The 14,398-nt window shown below is 47.4% G+C and overlaps 1 protein-coding gene across 1 annotated transcript; it reads left to right on the top strand.

Annotated features, from left to right (window-relative positions):
• Positions 1-6,706: 6,706 nt before the first annotated feature.
• Positions 6,707-11,889, top strand: cyp27b1 (cytochrome P450, family 27, subfamily B, polypeptide 1). Its single transcript, XM_084441219.1, has 9 exons — positions 6,707-6,977; positions 7,548-7,738; positions 8,210-8,406; positions 8,676-8,876; positions 9,372-9,535; positions 9,903-10,069; positions 10,206-10,287; positions 10,593-10,790; positions 10,928-11,889. Exons 1-9 carry the CDS (start codon positions 6,750-6,752, stop codon positions 11,039-11,041), a joined length of 1,542 nt encoding a protein of 513 aa, XP_084297345.1. The 5' UTR covers positions 6,707-6,749; the 3' UTR covers positions 11,042-11,889.
• The last annotated feature ends 2,509 nt before the right edge of the window (positions 11,890-14,398 follow it).

Here is a 14,398-nt window from a genome sequence, read left to right as displayed (position 1 = left end):
CTCGTTTACATACCAGCGTTCATGCACTGGTCCTCGTTTACATACCAGTGTTCATGCACTGGTCCTTGTTTACATACCAGCGTTCATGACTGGTCCTCGTTTACATACCAGCGTTCATGCACTGGTCCTCGTTTACATACCAGCGTTCAGGCACTGGTCCTCGTTTACATACCAGCGTTCATGACTGGTCCTCGTTTACATACCAGAGTTCATGCACTGGTCCTCGTTTACATACCAGCGTTCATGCACTGGTCCTCGTTTACATACCAGCGTTCATGACTGGTCCTCATTTACATACCAGCGTTCATGCACTGGTCCTCGTTTACATACCAGCGTTCATGCACTGGTAAATGGACAGCACTTATATAGCGCTTTTCCACCTTAGCGGCACTCAAAGCGCTTTACAATGGCCTCTCGTTCACCCATTCACACACACATTCACACACCAATGGCGGTAGCTGCCATGCAAGTTGCTAACCTGCTCATTGGGAGCAATTTGGGGTTAGGTGTCTTGCTCAAGGACACTTCGACATGTGGACAGTTGGAGCTGGGATTCAAACCACATACCAGAGTTCATGCACTGGTCCTAGCAGACAGCCCAACTCACAACAAAACAATATCAGTGTCAGTGTATATAGAGTGAGGTCAGTGTATATAGGTCAGTGTATATAGAGTGAAAGTGTAATGTGAGTGTGTGTGTGTGGTGTGATGTGTGAGTGTGGTGCGTCCTATGTACAGTACATTCGATGGTTAGGTGCAAGTTGTCTCTCAACAGTGGTGGGGTCTGGGGGGGGGGGAGTCAGAAGGGAACAAAAGCCTTGTTGAAGTCTGGCAGTCTGGCCCTGTCCTTGGCCGTAGCGGCGGAGTACCAGACAGTGATGGAGGAGGTGAGGATGGACTTGATGATGGAGGTGTAGAAGAGCACCATCATTTCTTTTGGTAGTCCGAGTTTCTTCAGCTGTCTCAGGAAGTACATCCTCTGCTGTGCCTTCTTCACGAGGGAGCTGGTGTTTAATTCCCATGTCCCGGGAGATCACGGTGCCCAGGAGGCAGAAGGAGTCCATAGTGGCAACGGGGGAGCCATCCGGGATGATGGGAGGGGATGAGGGGGTGGATGATTTCTCCCTGAAGTCCAGCAGCTGGTCGATCTCTCACCTGTAGGCCGACTCGTCTCCCTCAGAGATTAGTCCAATGAGTGAGGTGTCGTCTGCAAACTTCAGTAGCTTGACAGACTGGCGGCTGGTCCAGGATCTGTGTTAGGCATCGCTACCATGATATCAGATCCACCAGGGAACAGGGAGCAGGTACGCCCATCGTCCTCAGAAGACCTCTCACTCGGTCAACACCGTAACGCACGCCTGGCGTGGATCTCCCTGGAACTATCCAGAGCCAAGTATGAGTGAAATCACACAGTCCAATCTCCGTTTCTCTGAATGTCAGACAGCAGGCGTATTACCCTTCCCTGTCTGTTCTGGGTAAATGCGATTGTTCACCATTGACCGTGCCATGTGAGTGAACCCCTAGCCACTTGCGTGTGTGTGTGTGTGTGTGCGTGTGTGCTTGCGTGTGTGTGTATTTGTACAGTACAGCCTCTGACATTGAGATATGCTCTTCTGTGCTGTTCCCAGCTGGGTTGCATCAGACTCAGCAATATTCTTGACTGTCGTCACTCATCAATACATACAAATACAGTTTTTATTATTATTATTATCATCAATATTATCAATTATTATCAACATGTTATTGATATTAGCTCTGTCTATCAAGATAGATATACATACACTCAGTTACAACCCATGACACAAGGTCATGACCCTCACATACACTCACTTACCACTTCATTAGGTATACATGCTACTCCAAACAGCCAATCATGTGGCTGAATATTATAAAACATGTAAACATGTTGAAAACAAAGATTTAGTTGTTGTTCGACCAAATATTAGAATGGGCAAGACGCGTGATCTAAGCATTTTGGGTCGTGGTGTGATTGTTGGTGTCAAACGTGGTGGTTCAAGCATCTCAGAAACAGCTGACCTCCTTGGATTTCCATGCACTACAGTTTCTAGAGTTTACAGAGAACAGTGCAATAAAAACAAATAAACAAACAACATCCAGTGAACGTCAGTCCAGTGGTGAAAACACCTTGTGAGAAGTCAGAGCAGAATGGACAGACTCGTTCAAGCTACATGAACAGAAAGGCCACAAATACTTAAAGTCGTACTGAAATGAAAAAAGCATTCTGTCCCATTTTGGTTCACATAATTGGTCATAGTGTTCACATATTCAACGATGTATGCCAAAAAAAAAAAAAACTTTTGTTGTAATCTTATATCAAAGTATATAATTTTTTACTTCCTGATAAACGGTAGGTCACATGCAATGACGACAACGGGTACCTTAGATTTTAGGCCAATAATCTCACGACATCCACCCGTCAATCAACGCTATCCTTCTATTTGAATCTGTCTAAAGTTCTTGAAACCCGTCCACTTGTCAATGTTCCAATCAAATTCCTCTAAACATATGTCCCACCCTCATAGCTTGTTTGCGTCGGAAATACGTCAAACTACGGAAGTTAGATGATCTCAAACGTCCGTTTCAGTGAGACTTTAAACACTCTAACAGCTGTTTACAACAGTGTGTGCAGGAGAGCAGGCAGTAGAATTCAGGCTGTTCTGGGAGCAAAAAGCGTTCTTCCCCGGTATCACTCACTGTTATCCCAATGTTCAGTAAATCACATTTAATTCAGTACATCATTCCCATTCCCAGACTATATGTGTCCCAGTTTAACCCCCTCAGTCTCTGAGTGATTAGAGATGGGTATCTAACAGAGACAGGCGAGCCAGGAGTAGACACAGACACAGGCGTCTCAGAACAGATCAGAGCGTCTCAGATCAGACACACTGCCATCATCACTGGCACGCCAAGAGGGGAAAAACAGCAAACTCCCCCCTATACATGAATGCTTAAACATGCGCACACACACACACACACACACACACACACACACACACACACACACAGACACTCCCCTGCCATGACAGGCAGACTGCAGTCATGAACTTTTACCCAGTAGGCAGGGAGGGACAGCCCCCGTCATGGACCCGGGGCGAACACAGAACAGGGGAAGACATCTCAGACTCCACCCACGTGCTCCAGCTGGGCCACATCAGGACACACCACCCTGCAACAGAACAAGCCTGTTCTTCCATTATTTCACATTAGGCTTTTTATAATGAATACTAAAAACGGTACTCAGAGAGCACAGACCTGAATGCATTCCGTGGCTCTGAGCCAACATTGGAATAATTGAAAGCTACAGAGGAGAATGTAGCCAAACAGTCCATCAAAACCTAACCAATCCAGAACCCTGGATTAACAATAAAACACGCGAGGCCCTAAAAAAGCGCATCGCTGCCTACAAACGACCATGGAGAAATATAAGGCAGCAGCTCATACAACGTAAGGTGAACAGTGAAGGAAGCCAAGAGGGAATACGGTGAGAAAATGGAATTGAAATTGAAACGCACGTGAGTGGTTTATCCAAGAGAAGTGCCCCAGTCTGGTCTTGCGCGGCCTTATATTCAACCAATATAGAGGTATGACGCTTCCAGGATGTGATTGGCTAACCCATTGTATACGTCATATTAAATGGCAGGAGTCATCAACAGTGGTCGAGAATACAGACACGTGACATGAGAAAAGGCGGTAATTCTTGCAGGGACAATGGGACAAAGGATGGTTATTCTGGAGCAGACAACGTCTGGGTGTCTCGACCTTCTCGAGGTCATCCTGTTATGAATTAGATTAGCACAGCTATGTGAAAGGTTTAGGGAGGTGATGAAACTACAATTTCTATGACAGCCGTCACACGGGTGTTTAAACCAGGTCCTCAAGGCGTGCGAGTAACTGCCGCCCAACTGGCTCCTGTGTTCAGCGTGATATTCAACCTGTCCCTGGCCCTGTCCACCATCTCCACATACTTCAAGAAGTCCTCCATCATCCCCGTACCGAGGAAGCCAAGACCAGCCTGCCTCTATGACTACCGCCCTGTAACTCTCACCTCCGTGGTGATGAAGTGCTTTGAGAAGCTGGTCAAGGAACACATCTGCTCCTCACTGTCCAGCACCTTAAATGGTAAATGGACTGTACTTATATAGCGCTTTTCCACCTTAGCGGCACTCAAAGCGCTTTACAATGGCCTCTCATTCACCCATTCACACACCAATGGCGGTAGCTGCCATGCAAGGTGCTAACCAGCTCATTGGGAGCAATTTGGGGTTAGGTGTCTTGCTCAAGGACACTTCGACATGTGAACAGTCAGAGCTGGGATTCGAACCACTGACCCTTCGATCATTGAACGACCCGCTCTACCAACTGAGCTACAGCCCAGTGGCGTGTGGTGGACCTGATCTCGATGGACTGGTCTCCTGCCCGAGGGGAGTGGGTCAAAGAGACCATGACCGGGATGGGAGGGGTCGGCTACGATCTTTCTGGCCCGTTTCAGGCAGTCAATGGGCAGTTATTCAGTGCTTATAACGACAGTAATCGACTCCAAGCTGCTCAAAAGTAGATAGCTTGGGGGCGCCCCGGTAGCTCACCGGGTAAGGCGCGCACCATATGAAGGCTAGTCCTTCGCGGGCGGACCCGGGTTCGTTTCCCGGCTCGGGTCCTGTGCCGCATGTCCTCCCCTCTCTCTCTCTCTCTCCCACATTTCCTGTCTTTCTACACTGTCCTATAACATTAAAGCTGAAAAGCCCTAAAAAAATATCTTAAAAAGTAGATAGCTTGATTCTGTATGCTGACATGAATCCCATGATTTCCACTTGTTGACGTTTGGTTGATTGTACTCAAAGTGAAGACGAGCAATTTGAACAGCTGATTACGCACACGCGTTCATCACCTCAGCGGCCATCCTAGGGGAAACAGTAACGTACAGTATATCAAACATACTCTGTTTGTTAGGCCGGCCAGAAGGCTGTTTGTGTGCTACTGCAGATTTCAGAGGTCACTTGTTATCTGCTCCATGATAATTGAGTGTCTCCCATTGAGTGACCAGTTGACCATGGCTTTGCTCTGATACTGCAGGAGGTCTCGTGTGTGTCTCGTGTCTACACCTCCTCAGGGAGGATGTTTGATCTGTGCTCTCGGTCATCCCCACAGCCCAGCATTACCACGTGACCGGTAGCCCCCGAAAGTAAATGATGGCTGACCTCTCATCACAAGGCAACCTCTGAAGTGTGGATTTGTATAGAATCACATACAGTATGTCTACAGTTATCAAATCAGACTTTCTAAACAATGATGAATAACATCTAAAGTCTTTAATTTATATTGGTTTATATGCACTAGAATTTCTCATACACTAGGGGCCTATAGATATACAGTAATAGTGATGATTATGTGTAAACTGTTTTGTTGATGGCCCACTTTAATGGATGCTTTTGTTGCTGTTTTTGGGGGGGTTATTAGACCAGTAACAATTTGACTCACCACTCTGCTTCCAATCACCTAGTACTTCCTCACCTCTTTATGTCATAGGACGCATTGACCTGCCATCTTGAGGTAGCTTTGATTTGAGAGGAAATATGTACTTTTTCACGTCAGTCATTCCTGATAACCTTTGCTCTCTCTTATCTGCTGGGTTTTATGTGTATAGTCATGGCTTTCGATTTTCCCTCATGGCCCAGTTGCTTCTTGACGTTAACCCACGCACTCCTGTAATAATTTATTTCTAGAAACTTTACGTGACAAAAGTGACAAGAGGCAGGATTGTGGCCGAGCATCATAAAAAGCTGTCAGCTGCTGCAAATCGAGGCACTCTGGCACTATTATAGTCCTACTAGACAGTTCATGCAAGATTTCTCTGAAAATGAAAGATATCTAGGAATTAAGGTTGTCTGGCGTGAGCTCGGGGACCGTGGGAGCAAACGTGGGAGTAAATATTACTTCATTACGCACACATACAGACTTGGACAGGTTCCAGACTTGGACAGGTTCCAGAGGGAGAGAAATTGCATCGTTTGCAAAAACCGTGCTCACGCAAAGACGAAACCTCCACCAAGAAACCAAGAGATTCAAGATTAAACCCCCAAACCAGCTACATTTAATACTAGGCCTATTGCAGGAAATTGCATTTTGCTCATACATGGATCGTGCTCATTGCTCTAGGCTAGATCCTGAAAATGCAATCTAGGAACGCAGACGTGTGTTGGAGGGGGCGGGGGGGGTAGCCTAACTTCATTTAATATTTATTTAAGATTATTAAAACTACATAATTGGAATTTCGTATCGAGAATTATCATTACTACTTGATAAATCATTTAATAAATAGATGAATGGTGTAGGAATACCGGAGACAGCTGATCTGCTGCCGTAGCGGACACTGACAGAACATGCCGTCGGTCTACCGGACACAGCTGATCTGCAGCCGGACCGGACACTGACAGGACATGCAATCGGTCTACCGGACACAGCTGATCTGCAACCGGACCGGACACCTCTCCACGTGCGCTCTTTTGGGTTGGTCCTGCTTCCCCAATCTGATTGGACACACCTTCAAATAGGCCACGCCTACTCTACTGGGCGTGGTTTACTTTCAAATGAGCTGCGATTGGCCTAGAATAAGAAAATGAACAACTATACATTGGCGGCGGGTCAGAGGCTCACCAGACGTTCCTTATAAATACTGTCTTTATGAAAGACGAGCGCCAGCATCCCATAGACTTGCTATCAACAACCAGTCTATGCTCATAGCACGGAGGATGCTGCAGCAAGCCCTGAGGGTCTCCTCCCGGAGCGCGTCTCTGGTCAACCGGGTGGAGAGGTGGGCAGAGAGCGCAACCGGGCAGAAGACGACTGACGCGCACACGCACCCGGTCAAGGGTCTGAAGGAGATGCCCGGACCTTCGGTCGCCAACTTCGCATGGGACCTCTTCGCCAAGAGGGGGTTGTCTCGTCTCCACGAAATGCAGGTAGAATTTGTGAACCGTACGTTGATTCATCTCAGTTCCATTCTGTTCTGGAATATAGAAGATATATTTATTATTTTGCAGTGTTTGAAGATATTTAAAGCACGATGCTATTAAATGGTGACATGGGTCTAAAGTTTGTCATTTCACTGTTACAGTGTAAGTGTGCCACAAGCCCCAAGTGGGTGATTTAATGACTATTTAATATCCAGTAATGGAACTGAATTGCCATAATGTCACAATGCCAACCGTAACCCTTGTATGCATCAGTCACCAGTGACAGACTATGTAATGACATCAACATTTATTCATTAAATATTTCATCATTAAATCACTTTAAAATAGTCTTGCACAAAAGAATAAAATATTGATTTTTTTTAAAAAAAAGGGGGGGGTACATTCTGTCTCTCCAAATGAATCTACACAATTATGAACCTGTTGATTGATTGATTTATTGATTTATTGATTTATTGGGTAAAAGTACAAAGAAACAGTACATCCCAGAGGATAGCATGATAAAAGCATACTTAGACACTTGTTTCCAACACGGTTGACGTGTTGTGTTGTGTCCAGCTGGAAGGCGTCCGGCGCTACGGACCGGTGTGGAAGGCCAGCTTCGGGCCCATCCTGACGGTGCACGTGGCCGAGCCGGCCCTCATAGAGCAGGTCCTCAGGCAGGAGGGACAGCACCCCATGCGCTCCGACCTCTCCTCCTGGAAGGACTACAGGAAACTCCGGGGACACGGCTACGGCCTCTTAACATCGTGGGTAACCCTCCTCTACTCTCCTCCTCTCTCCTCCTCTCCTCCTCTCATACTCCTCTCCTCTCTTCTTCTCTCCTCTACTCTCTCCTCTCCTCCTATCTCCTCCTTTCTTCTTCTCCTCTCATCCTCTATGTTCCTCCTCTCCTCTCTTCTTCTCTCATCCTCTCCTTTCCTCTCATCCCCTACTCTCTTCCTCTCTCCTCTCTTCTTCTCTCATCCCCTGCTCTCTTCCTCTCTCCTCTCTTCTTCTCTCATCCTCTACTCTCTTCTCTCCTCCTCTCCTTTCCTCTCATCCCCTGCTCTCTTCCTCTCTTCTCTCTGCTCCTCTCATCCCCTGCTCTCCTACCTCTCTTCTCCTCTCTCCTGTCCTCTTCTCCTCTCCTCCTCTTCTCCTAGTGACTAAATGATTGGTTGAGCTGTCTCATGACATAGACGGTGATGTTGACTGGTTCCATGGTGCGTCCCCCACAGCGAGGGGGAGGAATGGCAGGAGGTGCGGAGTCTACTGGCGAGGCACATGCTGCGACCGCAGGCGGTGGAAGCTTACGACGGAACCCTGAACAACGTCGTCAGTGACCTGATCGCCAAGCTCCGCCTACGCCGGCGCCAGCATCCCAGAGGCCTCGTCACCGACATTGCCAGCGAGTTCTATCGCTTCGGCCTGGAGGGTAAGGCTTCACTCTGTCTGGACCTGGTCAGACGCTGGGTATGAGTTAGAGAGGGTCAACCTGATGGGACAGCTTCCTCTCACCTCCTCTTCTTCCTCTCTGTCTGTATCTCTGTCTGTCTGTCTGTCTGTCTGTCTGTCTGTCTGTCTGTCTGTATCTCTGTCTGTCTGTCTGTCTGTCTGTCTGTCTGTCTGTCTGTCTGTCTGTCTGTCTGTCTGTCTGTATATCTGTCTGTCTGTCTGTCCGTCCGTCTGTCCATCTGTCTGTAGGTATTTCGTCAGTGCTGTTTGAGTCCAGGATCGGTTGCCTGGATCCCGTCGTTCCTATGGAGACGGAGCGTTTCATCCAGTCTATCAACACCATGTTCGTCATGACGCTCCTCACCATGGCGATGCCTAGTTGGTTACACCGGCTGTTCCCCAAGCCCTGGGACACCTTCTGCGAGTGCTGGGACTACATGTTCCAGTTTGGTGAGCTGCCATCTCAGATTATACATACTGTCATTTGATTTGATTTAGTTCGTACTTTGTCCCATCTTCAGCCATGCCACAACAGACACAAGCTCAGATGTATGTCACATACATGTTTAACATAAACATTATAAAAATGTCACCCTGCTGACCTGATTGTCAATGGCAGGAGAGATAATCAGGTGCTTTTACCTTCAAAATCAGAATCTGCTTATTGCCATGAGGTTTTTCAACGTACTAGGAATTTTCTTTTGGTCGTGGTACATAGCATTGAGACAATATTGGACAGGGTGTAGGGACGAGACAGGACAGTGCAAAGACAGGACAGAGCGAGTACAAAATGGGATAATCTTTTGGTCTGGTAGTCTCATCTGCCATTCACCAGTAATCCCTGTTTTAAGCTTTCCAAGCATTCTGTTTTGTTCCCCCCCTGTCTGTCTAGATCTGAGCGGTCTCCTCCATCCTCACCTTCACCCCTAATCTCTGTCCTTCCAGCCAAAGGTCACATCGACCAACGTCTCCAGGAGGAAGCCCAGAAGGTGGCTCGAGGAGAGGAAGTGGAGGGGCGGTACCTCACCTACTTCCTGTCCCGGACAGGGCTGCCTATGAAGACTGTCTACAGTAACGTCACCGAACTCCTCCTCGCTGGCGTGGACACGGTAAGGACCAGGCCTGTCTTTCCTCTCATGCTGTCACCTCAGTCCTCAGTCCCCTTCCTGCTCTCCATGGATAGTTCAAAAAATAACTCAATCCACATCCTGGTAGGTAGGTTAAAAAAAAACAGTCATATTTGTAAATAGCCTATATTTAAAGATTCTTAAAGGGTTCTTAAAGCATTACTATAGTAAATAACGTATATTAGAGAGTTCACCACACTATCCCTCCTACTTGTAATCCTGATATTATGTCGGGACCTCCAAATTCAGGATAAACTTCATCTGAAGTGACCTTGCAGGAATGACCCAGAATCTTAATCCCGCTGACCCCCCAATCTGTTGTGTTTGCTGGGTGTGTCTGTGTGCTCAGATCTCCAGCACCATGTCCTGGTCCCTGTATGAGCTCTCCCGTCACCCGGAGGTGCAGGCCTCACTCCGGGAGGAGGTGCTGTCTGTGCTAGGCGGGCGGGGCGTACCTGAGGCTGCTGACGTGGCGCGCATGCCTCTCATGAAGGCTGTGGTGAAGGAGGTTCTCAGGTAGGGAATTACAAGAGCTCTGCATGTCAAGTAGGGGAGCTCGTTCACTATCGGTGTGTAGCATCCATCTTGGCTAAATGTTGTATGTGCTGTTGTGATTGAATGAATTAATCAATTTTATGTGTGGATTTCCCAGACTTTATCCTGTTATCCCTGCCAATGCAAGGGTCATCACCGAAAAAGACATCAGGGTTGGGGACTACAACATCCCTAAAAATGTAAGCATTGATCAAATATGTTTCTGACCAGTAGATGTAAGGGATCCCGACATCTAGACCTTGATCAAACTCTTCATGTCCCGTCTAGACGTTGATCAAACTCTTCATGTCTCATCTAGACCTTGATCAAACTCTCCATGTCCCGTCTAGACCTTGATCAAACTCTTCATGTCTCATCTAGACGTTGATCAAACTCTTCATGTCTCATCTAGACCCTGATCAAACTCTTCAAGTCCCGTCTAGACCCTGATCAAACTCTTCATGTCTCATCTAGACCCTGATCAAACTCTTCATGTCCCGTCTAGACCCTGATCACTCTGTGCCACTTCGCGACGTCCCGGGACGCTGCGGTGTTCCCAGACCCAGACGCCTTCCGGCCGGAGCGCTGGCGGAGTCGGGATGAGGGCCGCCACCCCTACGCCTCCGTGCCCTTCGGGGTCGGCAAGCGCAGCTGCATCGGCCGCCGCATCGCAGAGCTGGAGGTCTACCTCGCACTGGCACGGGTGAGCAGGCTCGACCTTGCCGTGACCTTCCTCCATCCCTTCTTATACAGTAGCCTGTTTATCACTCAACTCATACTGAACATGTTTCTTCTTAGGAGAACCTCTAGTTACCGTAACACACTTCCTGTTCTCCTCAGATTCTGATCCAGTTTGACGTTAAGCCAGACCCCGATGGCGGGACAGTGAAACCTATGACCCGGACTCTTCTGGTTCCAGAGAGTGACATCAACCTGCAGTTTATTGAGCGGTGAACTGCTCCACTGTTCAGTTACATGACAGTGAATGTGAATCACAGTTTCCCAGGAGCAGTGTGGAGGCGGGGGGCTGTGACCGGAGCTGGGAGCACGCTGAGTCCCTGCCAGAGAAGAGCGACGACCCCCTTCACCCAACAACACGGAGCCCTTCAGACATGGAGCCCTCCAGACATGGAGGCCCCCAGACACGACCAGACTCTCCACACGACCAGACCCTCCAGACCCTCCAGACCCTCCACACTACCAGACCCTCCAGACATGACCAGACCCTCCAGACATGACCAGACCCTCCAGACCCTCCAGACATGACCAGACCCTCCAGACCCTCCAGACCCTCCAGACCCTCCAGACCCTCCAGACATGACCAGACCCTCCAGACCCTCCAGACACGACCAGACCCTCCAGACATGACCAGACCCTCCAGACATGACCAGACCCTCCAGACCCTCCAGACCCTCCAGACATGACCAGACCCTCCAGACCCTCCAGACATGACCAGACCCTCCAGACCCTCCAGATACAGCCAGACCCTCCAGACATGACCAGACCCTCCAGACACGACCAGACCCTCCAGACCCTCCAGATACAGCCAGACCCTCCAGACATGACCAGACCCTCCAGACATGACCAGACCCTCCACACGACCAGACCCTCCACACGACCAGACCCTCCACACGACCAGACCCTCCACACGACCAGACCCTCCACACGACCAGACCCTCCACACGGACCAGACCCTCCACACGACCAGACCCTCCAGACCCTCCAGACATGACCAGACCCTCCAGACCCTCCAGACCCTCCAGACCCTCCAGACCCTCCAGACATGACCAGACCCTCCAGACCCTCCAGATACAGCCAGACCCTCCAGACATGACCAGACCCTCCAGACACGACCAGGCCGAGCATCTGCAGCTGCTGTGGATTCAAAGTGAGGCTGCAGAAGAGAAAAGAGGGATGACATTGGGCTCTTACCAGGGTTAGGGTTAGGGTTAGGGTTACCAGGCCAGCAGTATAACCTTCCCCTCCGGTTTCTGACGTAGTTTTTAGCTAAAGAAACCCCTCTTTGTGGGTGGAACTACTTGACAATGATGGTGCTTGAATGTGTTCTGTGATATGGTGCTGTTCATTCCTTATTTTTCATTATTTGGGATTAATACTCTATCATAAGGAGAACGTTCACTGAAATGTTTCAATGTGTAACTCATTCCTTAGGTAAGATAAGTGTGTATGAATATGATATGTGTGAAAGTTATCATGAAAGTGTATGTATTATACTGCCCAAAGGTTGTTTGTGAAGATATGTCATGCTAATTGTGGTCATAAGGATTGACCATATACCTGTTTTCAAAAGGTAGTAATGATGGTTATGAGGTGCTTTAAAAAGGTGCTTATCATTAAATGCTCTTAGATGGCAGCTGGTATGAATGATCCGTGTTGGGAATGCAAACAACGGTGCCCCATACTGTTCAACCTTTGGTACTCTACGTCTGTCCTTTTTAACTGTTTCACTTAGGTTTTTCATGAATATTCATTTATTTATACATAAATGTCTGTATGTATTTATCAGTGAATTGTCTAGATGTGTCAACAGTCATGGAGAAGGTGTAACCGTGGTTACAGTAGCATTTTATAAAAACGTGGCCCTGTGGTGAATTTACAGGTTCAGTTCTGAAACATTTTACTTTTATTTTCTCTTATTAAAATACTCGTACCATTATGTCGTCACCTACTGTTTTATTGACAACGTCTTGCTTGTTTGCTTGTTTCCCACAAGGCGCTCTAACCTCATGTCTGGTTTGAGCTGAGGCAGGTGATTCTGAGGAAGACGCTGCTGAGTATCTTGTACTAGTGAGCTCATCCATGGATGTACTATTAGTTGGTACGTATAGTATATATATACACCCTTTAACCTGGTTAAATAAAGGTATATATATACTATACGTACCAAACTGCTGCAGAATGCTCATGTTCTTATCATAATAAAAGGTCTAAGGGACACAACTACTAACCCTTATTTTTTCTAGCCATTACATAAAGTTGTATACGTTTGTAAATCATACAGTAAACTAACATCAAATTCCATTTTTTCTTGATGAAATGAACCCCACACTGTCCATTTGTCAAGGCTGTTATTCAGTGAAGTCATTCTACTCGTTCTCTCCTGAGGCTGCAGAGCGCTGTGCTGGACACAGGAATGGAACTGGTCAGCATCTCGTGACCCAAATATATTGTAGCCTTGCACCATCTATTGGTTAATTGAGTTAGTGCATTGCTAACTCAGGGAGTGGATGGGGCCCCGTCTGAGATTAATATGATTCAACATTCAAGATCCGTTTATTTGCCATGTACATGGTTTATACATACTAGGAATTTAATACGCTGATGAAGACGACATAGGACAGGGTGCAGGACCGGACAGTGCAAAGACAAGACAGTGCAAATGCAATACAAAGAACAGTGCAAATACAAAATACAATATAACCAATAAAAGGAAATGCACAGTGCCTGCGGACTCCAGGTGCTGGACAATGTAAGGTAGGGCCATGTTTACTGTGTCGTCTACTGACCTGTTTGCTCTGTAGGCAAACTACAGAGGGTCCAGGAGAGAATCTGTGATGGATCTGAGATGCCCCAGAACAAGGCGCTCAAAAACCTTCATTGTTAGAGGTCAGGGCGACAGGTCTGTGGTCATTGAGGCCAGTGATCCTTGCTTTCTTAGGGATGAGGATGATGAAGGAGGTCTTACAGCAGGCTAGTACATGGCATGTCTCTAGTGAGGTGTTGAAGATGTCAGTGAACACTGAGGACAGCTGATCAGCACAATATTTCAGCATGGAAGTGGGGACAGAGTCTGGTCCGGCCTCTTTCCAGGGGGTTCTGTCTCTTGAACAGACGGTTCACGTCCTGATGTTGTACCAAGCTGTTGTCTAGAAATTTGAGGTAAAGTAGCAAGCCATGTTTCTCACTGTCTGTATTTGATTGAATCCTATCATTAGTGCCTCAAAATTATTAATAACGCACCATTATGACACTATGGCTTTTAACTGGAGATCACTTGGTGTACAACACATCCATTGTTTTTAACAACGTACATGTCTGATGTTTTTGGTCTGTCCTTATCTTGTATGTTTCTATATGTGTATTGTTGTCTTGTGTTGTTTTTATGGCTGTTTTATGAGCTACGTGGCATTTTAATTTCCTTCGGGATAAATAAAGTGAATCAAATCAAATCAAATCAAAATATATCTAATTCGATTCAAAATACATTGAGTAATGCTGCAGCATGCCCGTCATTCCGTAGGTGGCCACAGAGTGGCGCTGTTTTCACATCGTTTTATCTTCACAGTTGAC

Source organism: Borostomias antarcticus, assembly GCF_949987555.1.
Source record: "Borostomias antarcticus genome assembly, chromosome: 7".
NCBI lineage: Eukaryota > Metazoa > Chordata > Actinopteri > Stomiiformes > Stomiidae > Borostomias > Borostomias antarcticus.
This window is presented reverse-complemented; position numbering and strand designations above follow the sequence as displayed.

Coding starts and splice junctions, on each gene's coding strand:
- cyp27b1 (XM_084441219.1), top strand. CDS start 6,750: ATGCTCATAGCACGGAGGATGCTGCAGCAAGCCCTGAGGGTCTCCTCC. Junction 8,407..8,675: donor CTATCGCTTCGGCCTGGAGG/GTAAGGCTTCAC, acceptor ATCTGTCTGTAG/GTATTTCGTCAGTGCTGTTT. Junction 10,288..10,592: donor ACTACAACATCCCTAAAAAT/GTAAGCATTGAT, acceptor TGTCCCGTCTAG/ACCCTGATCACTCTGTGCCA.